We start from the raw sequence: 12,090 nt of genomic DNA on the forward strand, positions 1-12,090 counted from the left end.
TAAAGCCTCCACTTCCAAACATTGGCCCCTATGCAAAGGTTCACCTTTTTTTTTTTTTTTTTTTTAATACAATGTGCAAGATCTGGGATGTTGCTGGAGACATTCTTGGAGAGGGACACTCAAGAGATGCTCTACAAGTCCACAGCCCCCTGTGATGGAGCTGAATTAGTGGCTGGGCAATGCCAGCAATTGCTTAGGTCTCTGGCAACTTTTAAGTGTCAGAACCATTTCACCTGGCCATGAATTCACCCAAAATGCAGTGTATAGACCTGCCCTGTATGGATATTCCTGCCTGGACAGCAAAGCTCTGCTGAACACAACTTTTTATCTCAGGAATTAAATTGTAGGTGTTATTTGACAGCAGCACCAGGGTCCACCAACTCCTCCCAAGGCATGGAGCTGCTCTCACACCTTGGGTCTTCTCCCAGGGCTGTCCTTGGCATGACCCCACCAAGGACCAACCAGCCTGAGTTCTCCCACACCCAGGATTCTTGTCCCTTCCCCTTCAGGAAAAATTTGTGTGGCAAATAATCTGTGGTTCTGTGCACATACAACCCACAGGTGAAACTCTTATGCACACTCATGATGCAGCATCATAAAATCATCATGGTTGTAGGATCAAGTCCAACCCTCAGTCCTACACCACCATAAGCATTAAATCACCTCCCAGATGCCACATCTACTTGGTTTTTGGATACCTCCAGGGATGGTGACTCCACCACCTCCTTGGGAACCCTGTTTCAATGTTTCTCCACTCTTACCATAAGGAAATTTTTCCTGATATCCAATCTGAACTTCTCCTGGTGTAGGTTGAACCCATTTCCTCTTGTCCTGACATGAGGTCCTGGGGAGCAGAGTCCAACACCCACTTCACTACAACCTTTCAGATGGTTGTGGAGGCACTGGGTGCCCAGCAGTAACCATTAAGAAGGGACTCAGTGGTGGAAAAATTCCTGCTGGGAAATGCCAGCACCATCTCTGCTGATTCCCTCTCCTGCTCCTGAGCCCTTGGGAGAGCATCACCATTGGGAGAGGGGGGGGAAAAGGGGAAAATCTCTGTGTGTACTGCTGCAAGCCCATTGAGGTCCAAATTTAAAGGGGTGCAAACCTCTCCCCGGGCACTGGGGGGTTGCAGAGGTGGAAGATGAGACCCCAAAACAAAGGCACTTTGTTTGTGCCTGGCCCCAAACCCTCAAACCAAGCACAGACAGCCTCAGAATGGCTCCATGAATGGTTTCCTTTTGGGGGGGGAGAGGTTTATATGATCTCTCTCCTTCCCCTTGCTTTCACCAACCCATGGCTTGGCTGGCCAAGGACATCAGGAGGAGGAGCAGGGAGACAGATCTGCTGCTGGCAGATGATGTGAGGCAGTGTGATCACAGAGAGTAATTTCCTTAGGAAATAAACCTGTGAGGGAAAAAAAATAAAACACAAACATTGTCATTGTTTATCTTCTTTCAGCAGTTTTTTTTTTTTTTTTTTTCCATTGGAAAAAGCCAGCAATGCAGCAAAGAGCTTCAGGAAAATACAGCTTGTTTCTGGCAACTACCAATTGGCAAAGAATGTGTTCGTGCAATCCCCAAATGCCCATTTCCCTGGGAATGTCTTGTTTGGAGCAAGGCATTTTTCAATAGAGAAAATACACACACGTGGATAAATAGACCTGCTGGCTCTTATTATCAGAGGCAGCCTGGAGCAGGGGCCCCATTGCCACCCTGGGACCTCCTACAAAATACAGCAGAAGGACACATGCCCAGCCCCTGCACTTGGATGCAAGAACACAATCATAGAATGGTTGGAAGGGGCCTTAAGTTCACCTAATTCCAACCCCTTGCCATGGGCAGGGACACCTCCCACCAGCCCAGGTTGCTCCAAGCCCCATCCAACCTGGGCTGAGACACTGCCAGGGATGGGGCAGCCACAGCTTCTCTGGGAAACCTGGTACAGGGGCTCAGCACCCTCACAGGAAAGGATTTTTTCCTAATGTCTGACATAAATCTCCCCTCATCAAGTTTGAAACCATTTCCCCTCACCCTTTTGCTATATTCTCGTGTAAAAAGCCCTACCCCAGCTTTCTACAACACCTACAAGGACCTAAAATATCTGCAAATGGAACTGAGAAGGAGATTACAAACCCAGCCTCTATACCTCTTACTCACACTCAAGTCTTTCGGATCCTTCTGCTTGGCTCACAGGTCCAGTGCAATAATTTTCACCTGCAACAAGGCTGCTCTTGTACAAAACATTTGCAGCACCTGCCCTGAGACTCAAGGCTCACCAGGACTCTACTTTGGGGTCTCAAAAGATTTGGGCACCCCAGCTCTCAGGTGAAACCACCCTGGTGCAGGCAGTGACCCACCTGGCTGTATGTAAAGATGAAGAAGGTAAAGGTGTCAGTGTTGGGGGGCATGACAGCCACTGGAAAGCCAGCCAAGGGTAGTTGGAGTGTTACTCATCCCAACCTATGGCCAACACCTACCTTCAGGTAAATCCTCTCCAGAAAGTCCCATGCTGAGCCTCCCTGATGCTCCAATGGCCCCACAAGCCCAGCCTGAGACCCTGAACCCACACTGCAGTGTGGAGAAAAAAACCAAAACGCTCCCATCTTCCAAGTTGTTGCTTCCCAGCTTTACCTGAGAGACAGCAAATGCCACGAGCCACAGATCAGCCAGACGAGGTGCTTAAAGTCATAATGTGATGGACAGCTTTTTATTTCCCAATGTTTTAATTTAACCAAGTGCTACATTCCATAGTTACAGTATGAGGAGTTGCTCTTGTCCGAAATAGAAAACCACAAGAAAGCACGAGGACTGCTAATGTCACTCTTATGGAAGCAGAGCAGCCCAGAGGAAAAAAACCCACCTAGGTGAACATCTGGCAGGAGAGACACCTTTAAAAATCAGCAGCTGGATGGTGCAGGTGCAGCACAGCAGAGCAAGAGCTGCAGGGCAGGCAGGTTGGGTCCTCCTGTTGGGAATGGGGTTTGTGGATGCCAAAGAGGTTGTGTGATGCCTGCAAGAAATTCTAACCTTGTGCTATCAGAAAAACCCAAACCAGAGGTGAAGAACTCATCCTGTGCTGAGTTGAGAGGTGCTCATTGCTGCAGCAAAGCCACCCTGGCAGCTGTGCCTCTGCATGGGGCAGAGCCACCTCTCCATCCAGTGGCTTCCAGTTCACCCAACATGAAGGATAAGGAGGGACTTTCTTGGCTGTTTTTCTTGCCCTGTCTCTTTCAAAAGAATTTCATTGTTTGGCAAGGCAGAGGTATAGATTAAATCAATAGAGCATTAAAGAGACTGGAGGCTTCAGCTGCCCCCTGAATCCCTCCTCCCCTCCCTGCCCAGCATCTGGTAATTTCAAGCAAATGAATCAAATTCCAGGAGTTGTATAGAGAATATTTTTAAGGGCTCAATCCAAAACCTTCTGGCCTTGGAGGAGAAGGGAAGGAGCTGAATGATGCTTGTGCTTTAAGGACCTGCAGCAATTGCACTGCCATCAGGAGCACTGCAGAAACTCCTGTCTGTGCTACAACCTTCACTGGGACCCAAGGGTGGGTTTGACTGTCCCCCCTTTTGCCTCCACACTAAGAAGAACAAAGCTGAAGCCATGGGAAGCCTCCAGACTCTGGGACAGGTGCCTAACCAAACCAAAACTATTCAACAAACACCTCCACTTTAAATGGACATCAGCTGGGATCTCTCTGCACTGCTGAGTGGCTCAGAATCTTGGCCACCAGTAGCCTGCCAGCCAGCAGGTCCCAATCCAAACACCTTGCTTGGTGATGTTCAGAGCCAGAGACAGCTCTGGGAGTGAAGCTGAGCTGTTATCAAAATCTCTTCTGTCTCACAAGACTGGCTCCAGCACAGACCAGCACTGAACTCCACATTCAGGTGGACCTTCCCTTTTGGATACAACTTTCCTGCTTGCCCAGTCTGTCCCAGCAGACTTGCTGTACAGCCAGGCTGATATTTGCAACCATCTGTTGGCCCCATTTGTGCCAGTGCTCATTTCCAGCATCCCAGCTACTCACTCCATGCAAAGCCAGGCTCTCAAGGACACCCAGGTGATGCATGAAGACACCACCTTGGTCACTGTGGCTGCCAGCATTGCCTTTAATTTCTTAAGTTCATTCCCTTGGGGATGGAGAAGAAGAGTGAGACTGACTGTCAGTGCAGAGGGACAGTGTTTCCCAAACTGGATTTATTAGCACAGTGAAAGGCCATGGAACCCCCCACCAGCCTTCCCAATCCATCAAATTGACATCACCTCCATAAAGCTCCTCCTGCACTGCTGGAGATGGGGTCCTGACACTGAGAGAAGAAGCTTTGCTCAGCTCTCCCTCCTCTTCCTCCTCCTGACTGGCCCAGAAGCTCCAGCATTGTACAGGTGACTTAACACACCTTGTGCTGTTATCACACACTGTGCAGGCACAGCACCATTCCCAGGAAAGCAAGAGGAGCCTGTCCTTCACAGGCTGTCAATTCACAAACCCTGCTGACTCCTGGCTGTCTGGGTCTTACTGGTACCTCTGCTGTGTGCTGCAGCATTCCTGGCAGCTCCTCCTTCTCTCTGGGATTTCACTGAATCACAGAATCCCAGACTGCTTGGGGCTGGAGGAAATCTAAAAGCTCATCCAGTTCTACCCCCTGCCATGGTCAGGGACACCTCCCACCAGCCCAGGTTGCTCCAAGCCCCATCCAACCTGGGCTGAGACACTGCCAGGGATGGGGCAGCCACAGCTTCTCTGGGAAACCTGGCACAAGGGCTCAGCACCCTCACACCAAACTATTTCTTCCTCACTTTTCATCTCAATCTCCCCTCTTCCAGCTTGAAAATGTTTCTCCTCATCCCATCCCTCCCTGGCCTTGCCAAAAATCCCTCCCCAGCTTTCCTGGAGCCCCTTCAGGCACTGGAAGGTGCTCTAAGGTCTCCCCATTGCAGCTTCTCTTCTCCAGCCTGAACACCCCCAACTCTCTCAGCCTGGCTCCAGAGCAGAGCTGCTCCAGCCCTCCCAGCAGCTCCAGGGCCTCCTCTGGACTCACTCCAACACCTCCAGCTCCTTCTGGCCTTGGGGACCCCAGAACTGGACCCAGCACTCAAGGTGGGGTCAGTACTTGGGTCTCTCAGGGTACAATTGCATGCACCAGCCATCTCAGCTCCCATCCTTTCTGCTGCAAGGGAGACTTCTTCTTGCAGAGAGGCCACTGCCCTTTCTCACTGCTTTTTCTCCCAGCCTCCCTGGCTGAACCAGTGTAAACCATGCCAAGAACATCTTGCAACTGCCTAAGTAGCCTGTATCCTGGCACTGTACCTAAAAGTCAAACCTTTCTGGAGATGATCTCAAGAAAGCTGGAACAGAGGAGAAGCCACTCCACCTTGCAACCCTCAACCAAGCCCTGTCTGGAGCAAACCATCAAAAAGCACCAGAAACAATTTGTCTTGACTCCCCAAACTGCACGACAGTCAGCAACACCCAACTGGCTTGTTAAAAACCTCCTGAGCACCTCCAATCTCCAAGAGACTCAAGTATGAGAAGGAAATTGGAAGAGGAACAAAAGGAAAAGTTGTTCTTAGCTTGGACTGATCTCTTGTTACTGAAGGCTTTGATTTTGGGGTAGAGGCACCTGGATTTAACAGAGGGCTTCCAGCCTGTGCCTGCTCAAGACATGGGGTTGCTTTTACCAAGGGAACACTCTGCTGGTCAAAATTTCAGGAATGAAAAGGGAATGAATGACTGGAAGCAGAAGTGAAGCAATCCAGGCCTTTTTTTTTGAGCTATTTTGACAGCATTTCTGCGCAAAGCAACATCAAGTTCCCCTGCTTGGTTCCCATAACCTCAGGCCCTGTCTGTCCCCCTCTGCAGCCCAACGCAGAGTATGAACACTGCTTCCCAGTGTCACCTCCCCATGGCAGACACCCCTCCAGCTCTGCCTGCTGCTGCTTCCCAACCATTATCCATGAATCCATCCACTCCAGCAGCCTTTGGTGCCCTTTCTGCATCCGATGGTCAGGAGACAAGACCCATCCAAGAGGTGCTGCTGCTCACCCAGCTTCCAGGGGCTGAAAATGCAGTTTCCAGTGGGGGAAAGAGACAGATGCTCCCCTTTTACCTCTGTGTGAGTGCAGCCTTGTGAGAGAAAATACCCACAAACCAGTGCCCTTCAAACAGGAGGCAGAAGCTGAAGAAACCCCCAGCTTGCCTCTTCTCTTACCTACTTGCACAGTGAGCAAAAAAGCTAAGAGATCCAAGCAGGATTGTCCAGCAGTAGGGGAGTGCTGCTATTCACTGTGCTGGTTGCAAATGGATCAGGATTTTTGTTGGGACTCAAGTGTTGGAGCCATTCCCATGTGTCTCCAAGAAGCGTGGAGCAGAGCTGAAGGAAGAAAGAAGAAGGTGAGAGGGAGAGGAACCAAGTGCAGAAATGTGCTTCCAACTGCAGCAACAACACTGTACACGGGCACTTCTTGGGTGGCAAGGGATCCAGTTCAAGTGTCTCCCTCATTAATTAAGCAGAGCAGCTAATCTCAGCACTAATGAACTCTAGCTCGGGTAACGTCATAGTTAAAATGAACAAATTGGACAGAAGTCATTCCACAGTAGAGTTTTCCATTCCTGGGTGAGGTGAGAGCTATTGTTACTGATTAGATTACTGCCAGCCAGGACCAAAAAAAAAAAAAAAACAGGACACCAGGATAACAGGAAGACAAAAAAAAAATAATCATCATCCATACGGATCAGCTCCAGCCGGGGGTCGGAACGAGGCTCTGGGTGTGAAAGTGCAATCTCACTACTGGATCAAAACAAACATCACTGGGTGGGACACGTAGAGCAGAGCATGCCATGTGGCCAGGGTGGCAGCCACCACTGCTGGGGGGTGGCTTGGTGGAGAACAGCGATGCAGCAGAAAAGTCACTGGTTCTTTTTTTTTTTTTTCTTTCCTTTTTTTTTTTTTCTTTTTTTTTTTTTTTCTCTTCCCTCCCTTCTTTGAAAAAAAGTCATGGGGCTCATCACAAGGGCACTGCAGTCCTCCTCAAAATTCATCTTCAGAGCTGTCAGCCAGGAGCATGACTCGGTCCTGCATGCTGTTAAATTCCCGCTGCTGAGGGAAGGAAAGGAAAATGAAGAGAGCTCCCCAGGCAAAAAACAAGGAAATTAAGAGCATTTGGATCCCTCCCCAGACTCTAACCAAGAGGTCCTGAACACTTCAACCCACACAAACCAGAGAATCATAGAATGTCAGGGGTTGAAAGGGACCTCTGGACATCACCCAGTCCAACCCCCCTGTAGGATGTCCCAGGGCAGGACACACAGAACACATCCAGGTGGGGTTGGAAAGGCTCCAGAAAAGGAGACTCCACAGCCCCTCTGGGCAGCCTGTGCCAGTGACCATCACCTTTACAGCCAAAGCAATTAAGAGGAGAGTGGGTGGGATGGGGTTTTCTCTTTGCCATACCTTCCTTTTATGTCTCTTTGAGCCATTTCTCCTTCGGCGATTCATAATCTTAATGCTGTAGAGTGCTCCTAGGATAAAGAGGGCTCCAGCTATTCCAACTCCTACAGGAACCAGCATCCCTGACATGTATCCTGCCTACGTGGAAAAGAGAAGCACTCACAAAACCATCCTTTCAGAGTTGCTTTTCATCTTTGTTTCCATCATGTTTCTGTTTTTCATCAGAGAAAAATATCCCGATGCTGCTTTGGTCCAAGTTTATTGTGCTTGAGTCCCTGTCCCCTGCCTGCATAGGGTGAACCCTGATTCCAGGACAAGCCCCCAACCAGTCCCACCCCAGGACCAAGCTGGTAACCCCCCCCCCGCTCACTCAATATCAGCTTTCACTAAGAGATACTCAGCCTCAGCTGAGACACTGGGATGTTTGTCCACCTTTAGGAGAAGAAATGATATTTTGGAAGAAATTTCGGTGCAGGGCTGGGGTGAAGTGCCTCTTCATATGGGTGCACATATCAAGGAAAACCTCAGCCACCAAGGGCAGGCAATCCTGAACCATAATAAAGATTGTTCCCCAGCACAAGAAGGACATGGAGCTGTTGGAGCAAGTTCAGAGGAGCCCATGGAGATGATCCAAGGGCTGGAGCAGCTCTGGAGCCAGGCTGAGAGAATTGGGGGTGTTCAGCTTGAAGAAGAGAAGCTGCAATGGGGAGACCTTAGAGCACCTTCCAGTGCCTGAAGGGGCTCCAGCTAAACTGCTGAATATATCTCCAGTAAAGAATATTACACATCTCCCATGCTTCCCAGAGACAGGATGGCATGAGACATCTCAGCATGGGGATGGCAGAAGCCACAGCTGGGTCTCAGAAGGAGCTGGGCTGTGCTCACAAAATGCAGGAAGAGGCAGAAATTTGCCTTCCTCCTTCCCAGCCCATCCCTTGGCTTCCTACTCAAAATCTTTAAACTCAAACCTCCTGCTTTGCATGGGAAGGGGTCACTTGCAGGAGCAAGACAGTGACACAGAGAGACAGGGCAGGTACACCTTACACTGGCCTTAAGGGAAATGTAAATCAGCTGCAATCCAATAGCTGTGATCCCTGTGTTTGCATTGGCCAACAACAACAACAACAAAAAAAGCAGTAATTTATGAGTAACACGAGTCATTTAAAACTGCACATCTAAAAATTTAAAATCACATTGGTTAAACAAATCCTAAATCTAAAACAAATCCTAAATTAAACAAATCCTAAATTCTAAATCCTTTAGAAAATATCCCCAAGTGCTTCTTATTTTGTGCTTTAGTCTTTGAAATGAAAACTAAAACCAAGGTTCATAGTGTCAGATTGCTTCAGCATCCTCACCTAATCCAGGCTGGGGGGAGCAAGGAGGGAGCTCCCTGCCTCACCATGAGCTCTGCTTTCAGCCACACTGCACCAAGAGTCCTCTGCTGGGGCACTACAGCTTCACCTTCCCCATCTACCATCCCTAAAGTAGGTTTTACACCTGCCAAGGGACACGTGCTCAGTTCAGAGGACTCTCAGACAGCTCTTAGCAAGCCTCAGTCTATTACCTACAACTTTTCCTCTTCACCTGCATTCCCAAACTCCACACCTTTGCACCATAATTGTTCTTCCATAATCCAGGGGTGAAATAGGGAGGGGAAAGCTATGATTTTGTGCCCTGCCCTCCCTTCCTATGCTTACCTAGAGAATGAAAATAAGAAGATGCCATGCTAACAAGGGCTGGTTTGCCCTCCCAAACCCCTAGTGATCCTGCTTGGTGCTTTAAATAGTTAATTTAAAGAGTAACCCCTCTGTGCCTGGATCCTAAAGCTTGAGGGATCTTCAGTCCTCTGGAGGCCCTCCTAGAAAACCCAGCAGATGTGCTGGGAGTGGGGGGCTGTGTGCCTGAACTCTGGTTCCCCAAAAAGCAGGTTAGTGGGAGCACAGCTAACAGGCTGCATCCCTGCCAGGAGATAAAAGTGCCTTAACTGGGTGACCCAATTAGCACAGCCTGGGGTTTGCTATTTCTGGAAGTTTGCTGCTGGCGTGGGTGGCAAAGGCAGACTGGGAATCTCTTTTTTTAGCTGCTGCCCACCTGAGTTTCTGTAGCAAAACTCACTGATTTTAGGAGGGTGAACTCCAGCCCATCTCTGAGCTGCCAGCAGAACCCCCTGGCCTTTCACAGGGCTCCCCCACCAGCTGGATTGATGGTTTCAGCCCCAAAAGGCTGCTGTGGGAAGCAGATCCTGTTGTCCCAGCCCTTCTGTATCTCCCAGCCCATCTTGGAAAGGTTTCTGGAAAGCCCATATCCCAGGCAGCTCCAAAACCACATTTTTACCCCATTTGCCCATGGGGAAGATGCTGCTTCTTTACAGATCCTTAGGGATGCTCCAATACACCAAATCCATGACCTTCCTGGCTCCTTTGGACTTTGAGGCAACAGCAACAAAGGAAACCTCAGTGTTCAGTATTGGGCACAGGAAATTTGCACAGTATTTACAGAAGAACAGGCAGAAATCTGGCACTGACCCATGCTCCTGGTCCCATGTTCCCCAAATCCTTCCTTCACCATCAGGGCAGCCCTGATGGGGACAAAGGAGGGCTCAGGGATGAGGCATCCATGTGCCAGGATCCTCTTCTGGATGGAGGGATTGTGAAATAGAGAGGACAGGGCTCTGCCAACAGCAAATGAATGGGGAACATTTTATGACTGATGCTGATCAAGTCAAAAAGGAGGAGAAAAAGGGGTGGGCAGGTTCACCACCTTTGTGGACAGACAGCTGGGACTTGCTGGTGGAGTTAAATGGTATTTCCCCCACTTTGGGATGCCTTGCTCTCATCTCCTTGACAGAACCACAGCACCATTCAGTGCATTTCGAAAGTGCTGGGGGTGGGGGGAGTGGTTTTCTAAGGAAAAAAGTGAGCATGGTGAGAGATCCTGCCATTCCCCACGGGTGGGAGATGGCTCAGGGCTAAGGATCTCTGTCAAGTGGCCACTTCCAGATCCCCATTTATAGCAATGCTTGTGCTGGGCACTGAAAGACCTTCAGACCCTTCAGAGCAGCTCTGGTGGAGACTGCACCAACTCTGCAACAGGGAAGGAGAGTGGCAGCCAAGAGGAAAGAAGTGCAAACTCTGGCTCCTGTGAGAAGGTGCCTGATGCCCCTGTGCTCGTATGGGTAGGGTGGGTCTGGCACAAGGAGGTGACACATGCAGGCTACAAGCACTCCAGGCACTCAACCAGCCTTGGTGTCTGCTTTTTACCTTCACTGGGAACACCATTCTCTCTCCTTTCAGCTGAATCCCAGGCCACGGGGCTCTGCTATGAGCATAGATGACTCTAGCCATGCCTCCTTCCTAGTGCAGGCAGAAAAGCAACTCAAAAAAACAACTCAAAAAGGGCTGGGCACCTTAAACCCCTCCAGTCCTCAGCCCTAGAAATGAGATGCCCAGAGCAGGAGGCTTGATGGTAAAGTGCTGCTGAAATTTGCAGGGAAATGAACATGGGAAGGTTGGGCTCCTTGGGCAACAATCTGCTCATGCAGAGAGACATGGAGATGGATTTTCAGGAGCTGGAGTTTCCTATTGAATCATTATTCCCTGTGGTGCTTTTTTTTTTTTCTGTTAGCTCTGACTATTCAGGAATTGCCAAGCCCCGTTGAGTCACAAAATGTTCTTGTCTTTTAACACCACAGTCACCTCATTTCTAGCTTCGTGGCTTTGCAGCCATCATGCAATATTTGGAAGGTTTCACAACCTTTTCAAAATGTTAATCTTTTCCCTAGGGCAACAGAGCCTAAAAAGACATCACTGACTGTGGCTGGCAGAGTCCTTTACTCCATGTCCCACCATGCTGCAACACAAGGGAGAAAAGATCAAGGTCTGTCAACTTCTTCAGTCTTCCTGTGCTTGCTGGGTTTTAATTTTTTTTTTTCTCCTAGGAATTAACAGCACTTCCTGCATGAGGAGGTGGGAAAGGTCGTAATTTAGGTAAGTTAGAGGTTAATTAAAAAAAAAAAAAAACTAACTCAGATAGGCTGAATAGGAAGTGATTTTCCAGTGCAGAGAACTCCATCATATACCCCTGTCCCTAATTTTACTGATCAGGGATGTGCTGTGGATGCCCCCCACTGCACACAACAGCAGCAGCTGGTTCATTGCCTCCCAGAGAAAATTTTAAGCTCTTTTTCAATTGTCTGTGTAGAGATAGAGAACTGCACTGACAAAGAGGTTTTTTCCTGCAAATAAAAATGTCTTTGCTTGTAAACTAGTAGAAACACTGAGCCTCCTACCTTATCTTTCAGCTTCTCCATCCAGCTTCTCACTGAAAAATAAGACAAAAAAAAGCTGTAATCGTCTTACATTAATTAGCAACAAATGCTAATGGCAGTATTAAAAACAGACACTAATTAAGTTGACAAGCTGATAACACTTTTCATTAGATTTCCTCCCTTCTCATTCATGAAAAAGAGCAAATGCAGCAAACCAACAAGAGAATCTCTTCAATCAAGCTGGCAGGCAAGACACTCATTTTGCCTCTGCAATTCCCATCTTCAGAGTGATTAAAAGAGGAAGACAAAACCCAATTATTTCAGGTTGTGGGTTTTTTACCAGCACTTCTCATGCACACACTGGGCAAG

General features: G+C 48.8%; 1 protein-coding gene across 1 annotated transcript in view; it reads right to left on the reverse strand.

Annotated features, from left to right (window-relative positions):
- Nucleotides 1-2,681: 2,681 nt before the first annotated feature.
- Nucleotides 2,682-12,090, reverse strand: part of ARMH4 (armadillo like helical domain containing 4) — a 59,373-nt gene continuing 49,964 nt past the window's right edge. Inside the window, exons 6-8 of the mRNA XM_071745262.1 lie at nt 11,743-11,774; nt 7,455-7,589; nt 2,682-7,100 (exon numbers count right to left, since the gene is read on the reverse strand). Of these exons, the coding sequence (XP_071601363.1) occupies nt 7,032-7,100; nt 7,455-7,589; nt 11,743-11,774 (236 nt within the window). The 3' untranslated portion in view covers nt 2,682-7,031. The remainder of the gene's footprint in view (nt 7,101-7,454; nt 7,590-11,742; nt 11,775-12,090) is intronic.

Source organism: Heliangelus exortis, chromosome 5 (genome assembly GCF_036169615.1).
Source record: "Heliangelus exortis chromosome 5, bHelExo1.hap1, whole genome shotgun sequence".
In the NCBI taxonomy this organism is placed as follows: domain Eukaryota; kingdom Metazoa; phylum Chordata; class Aves; order Apodiformes; family Trochilidae; genus Heliangelus; species Heliangelus exortis.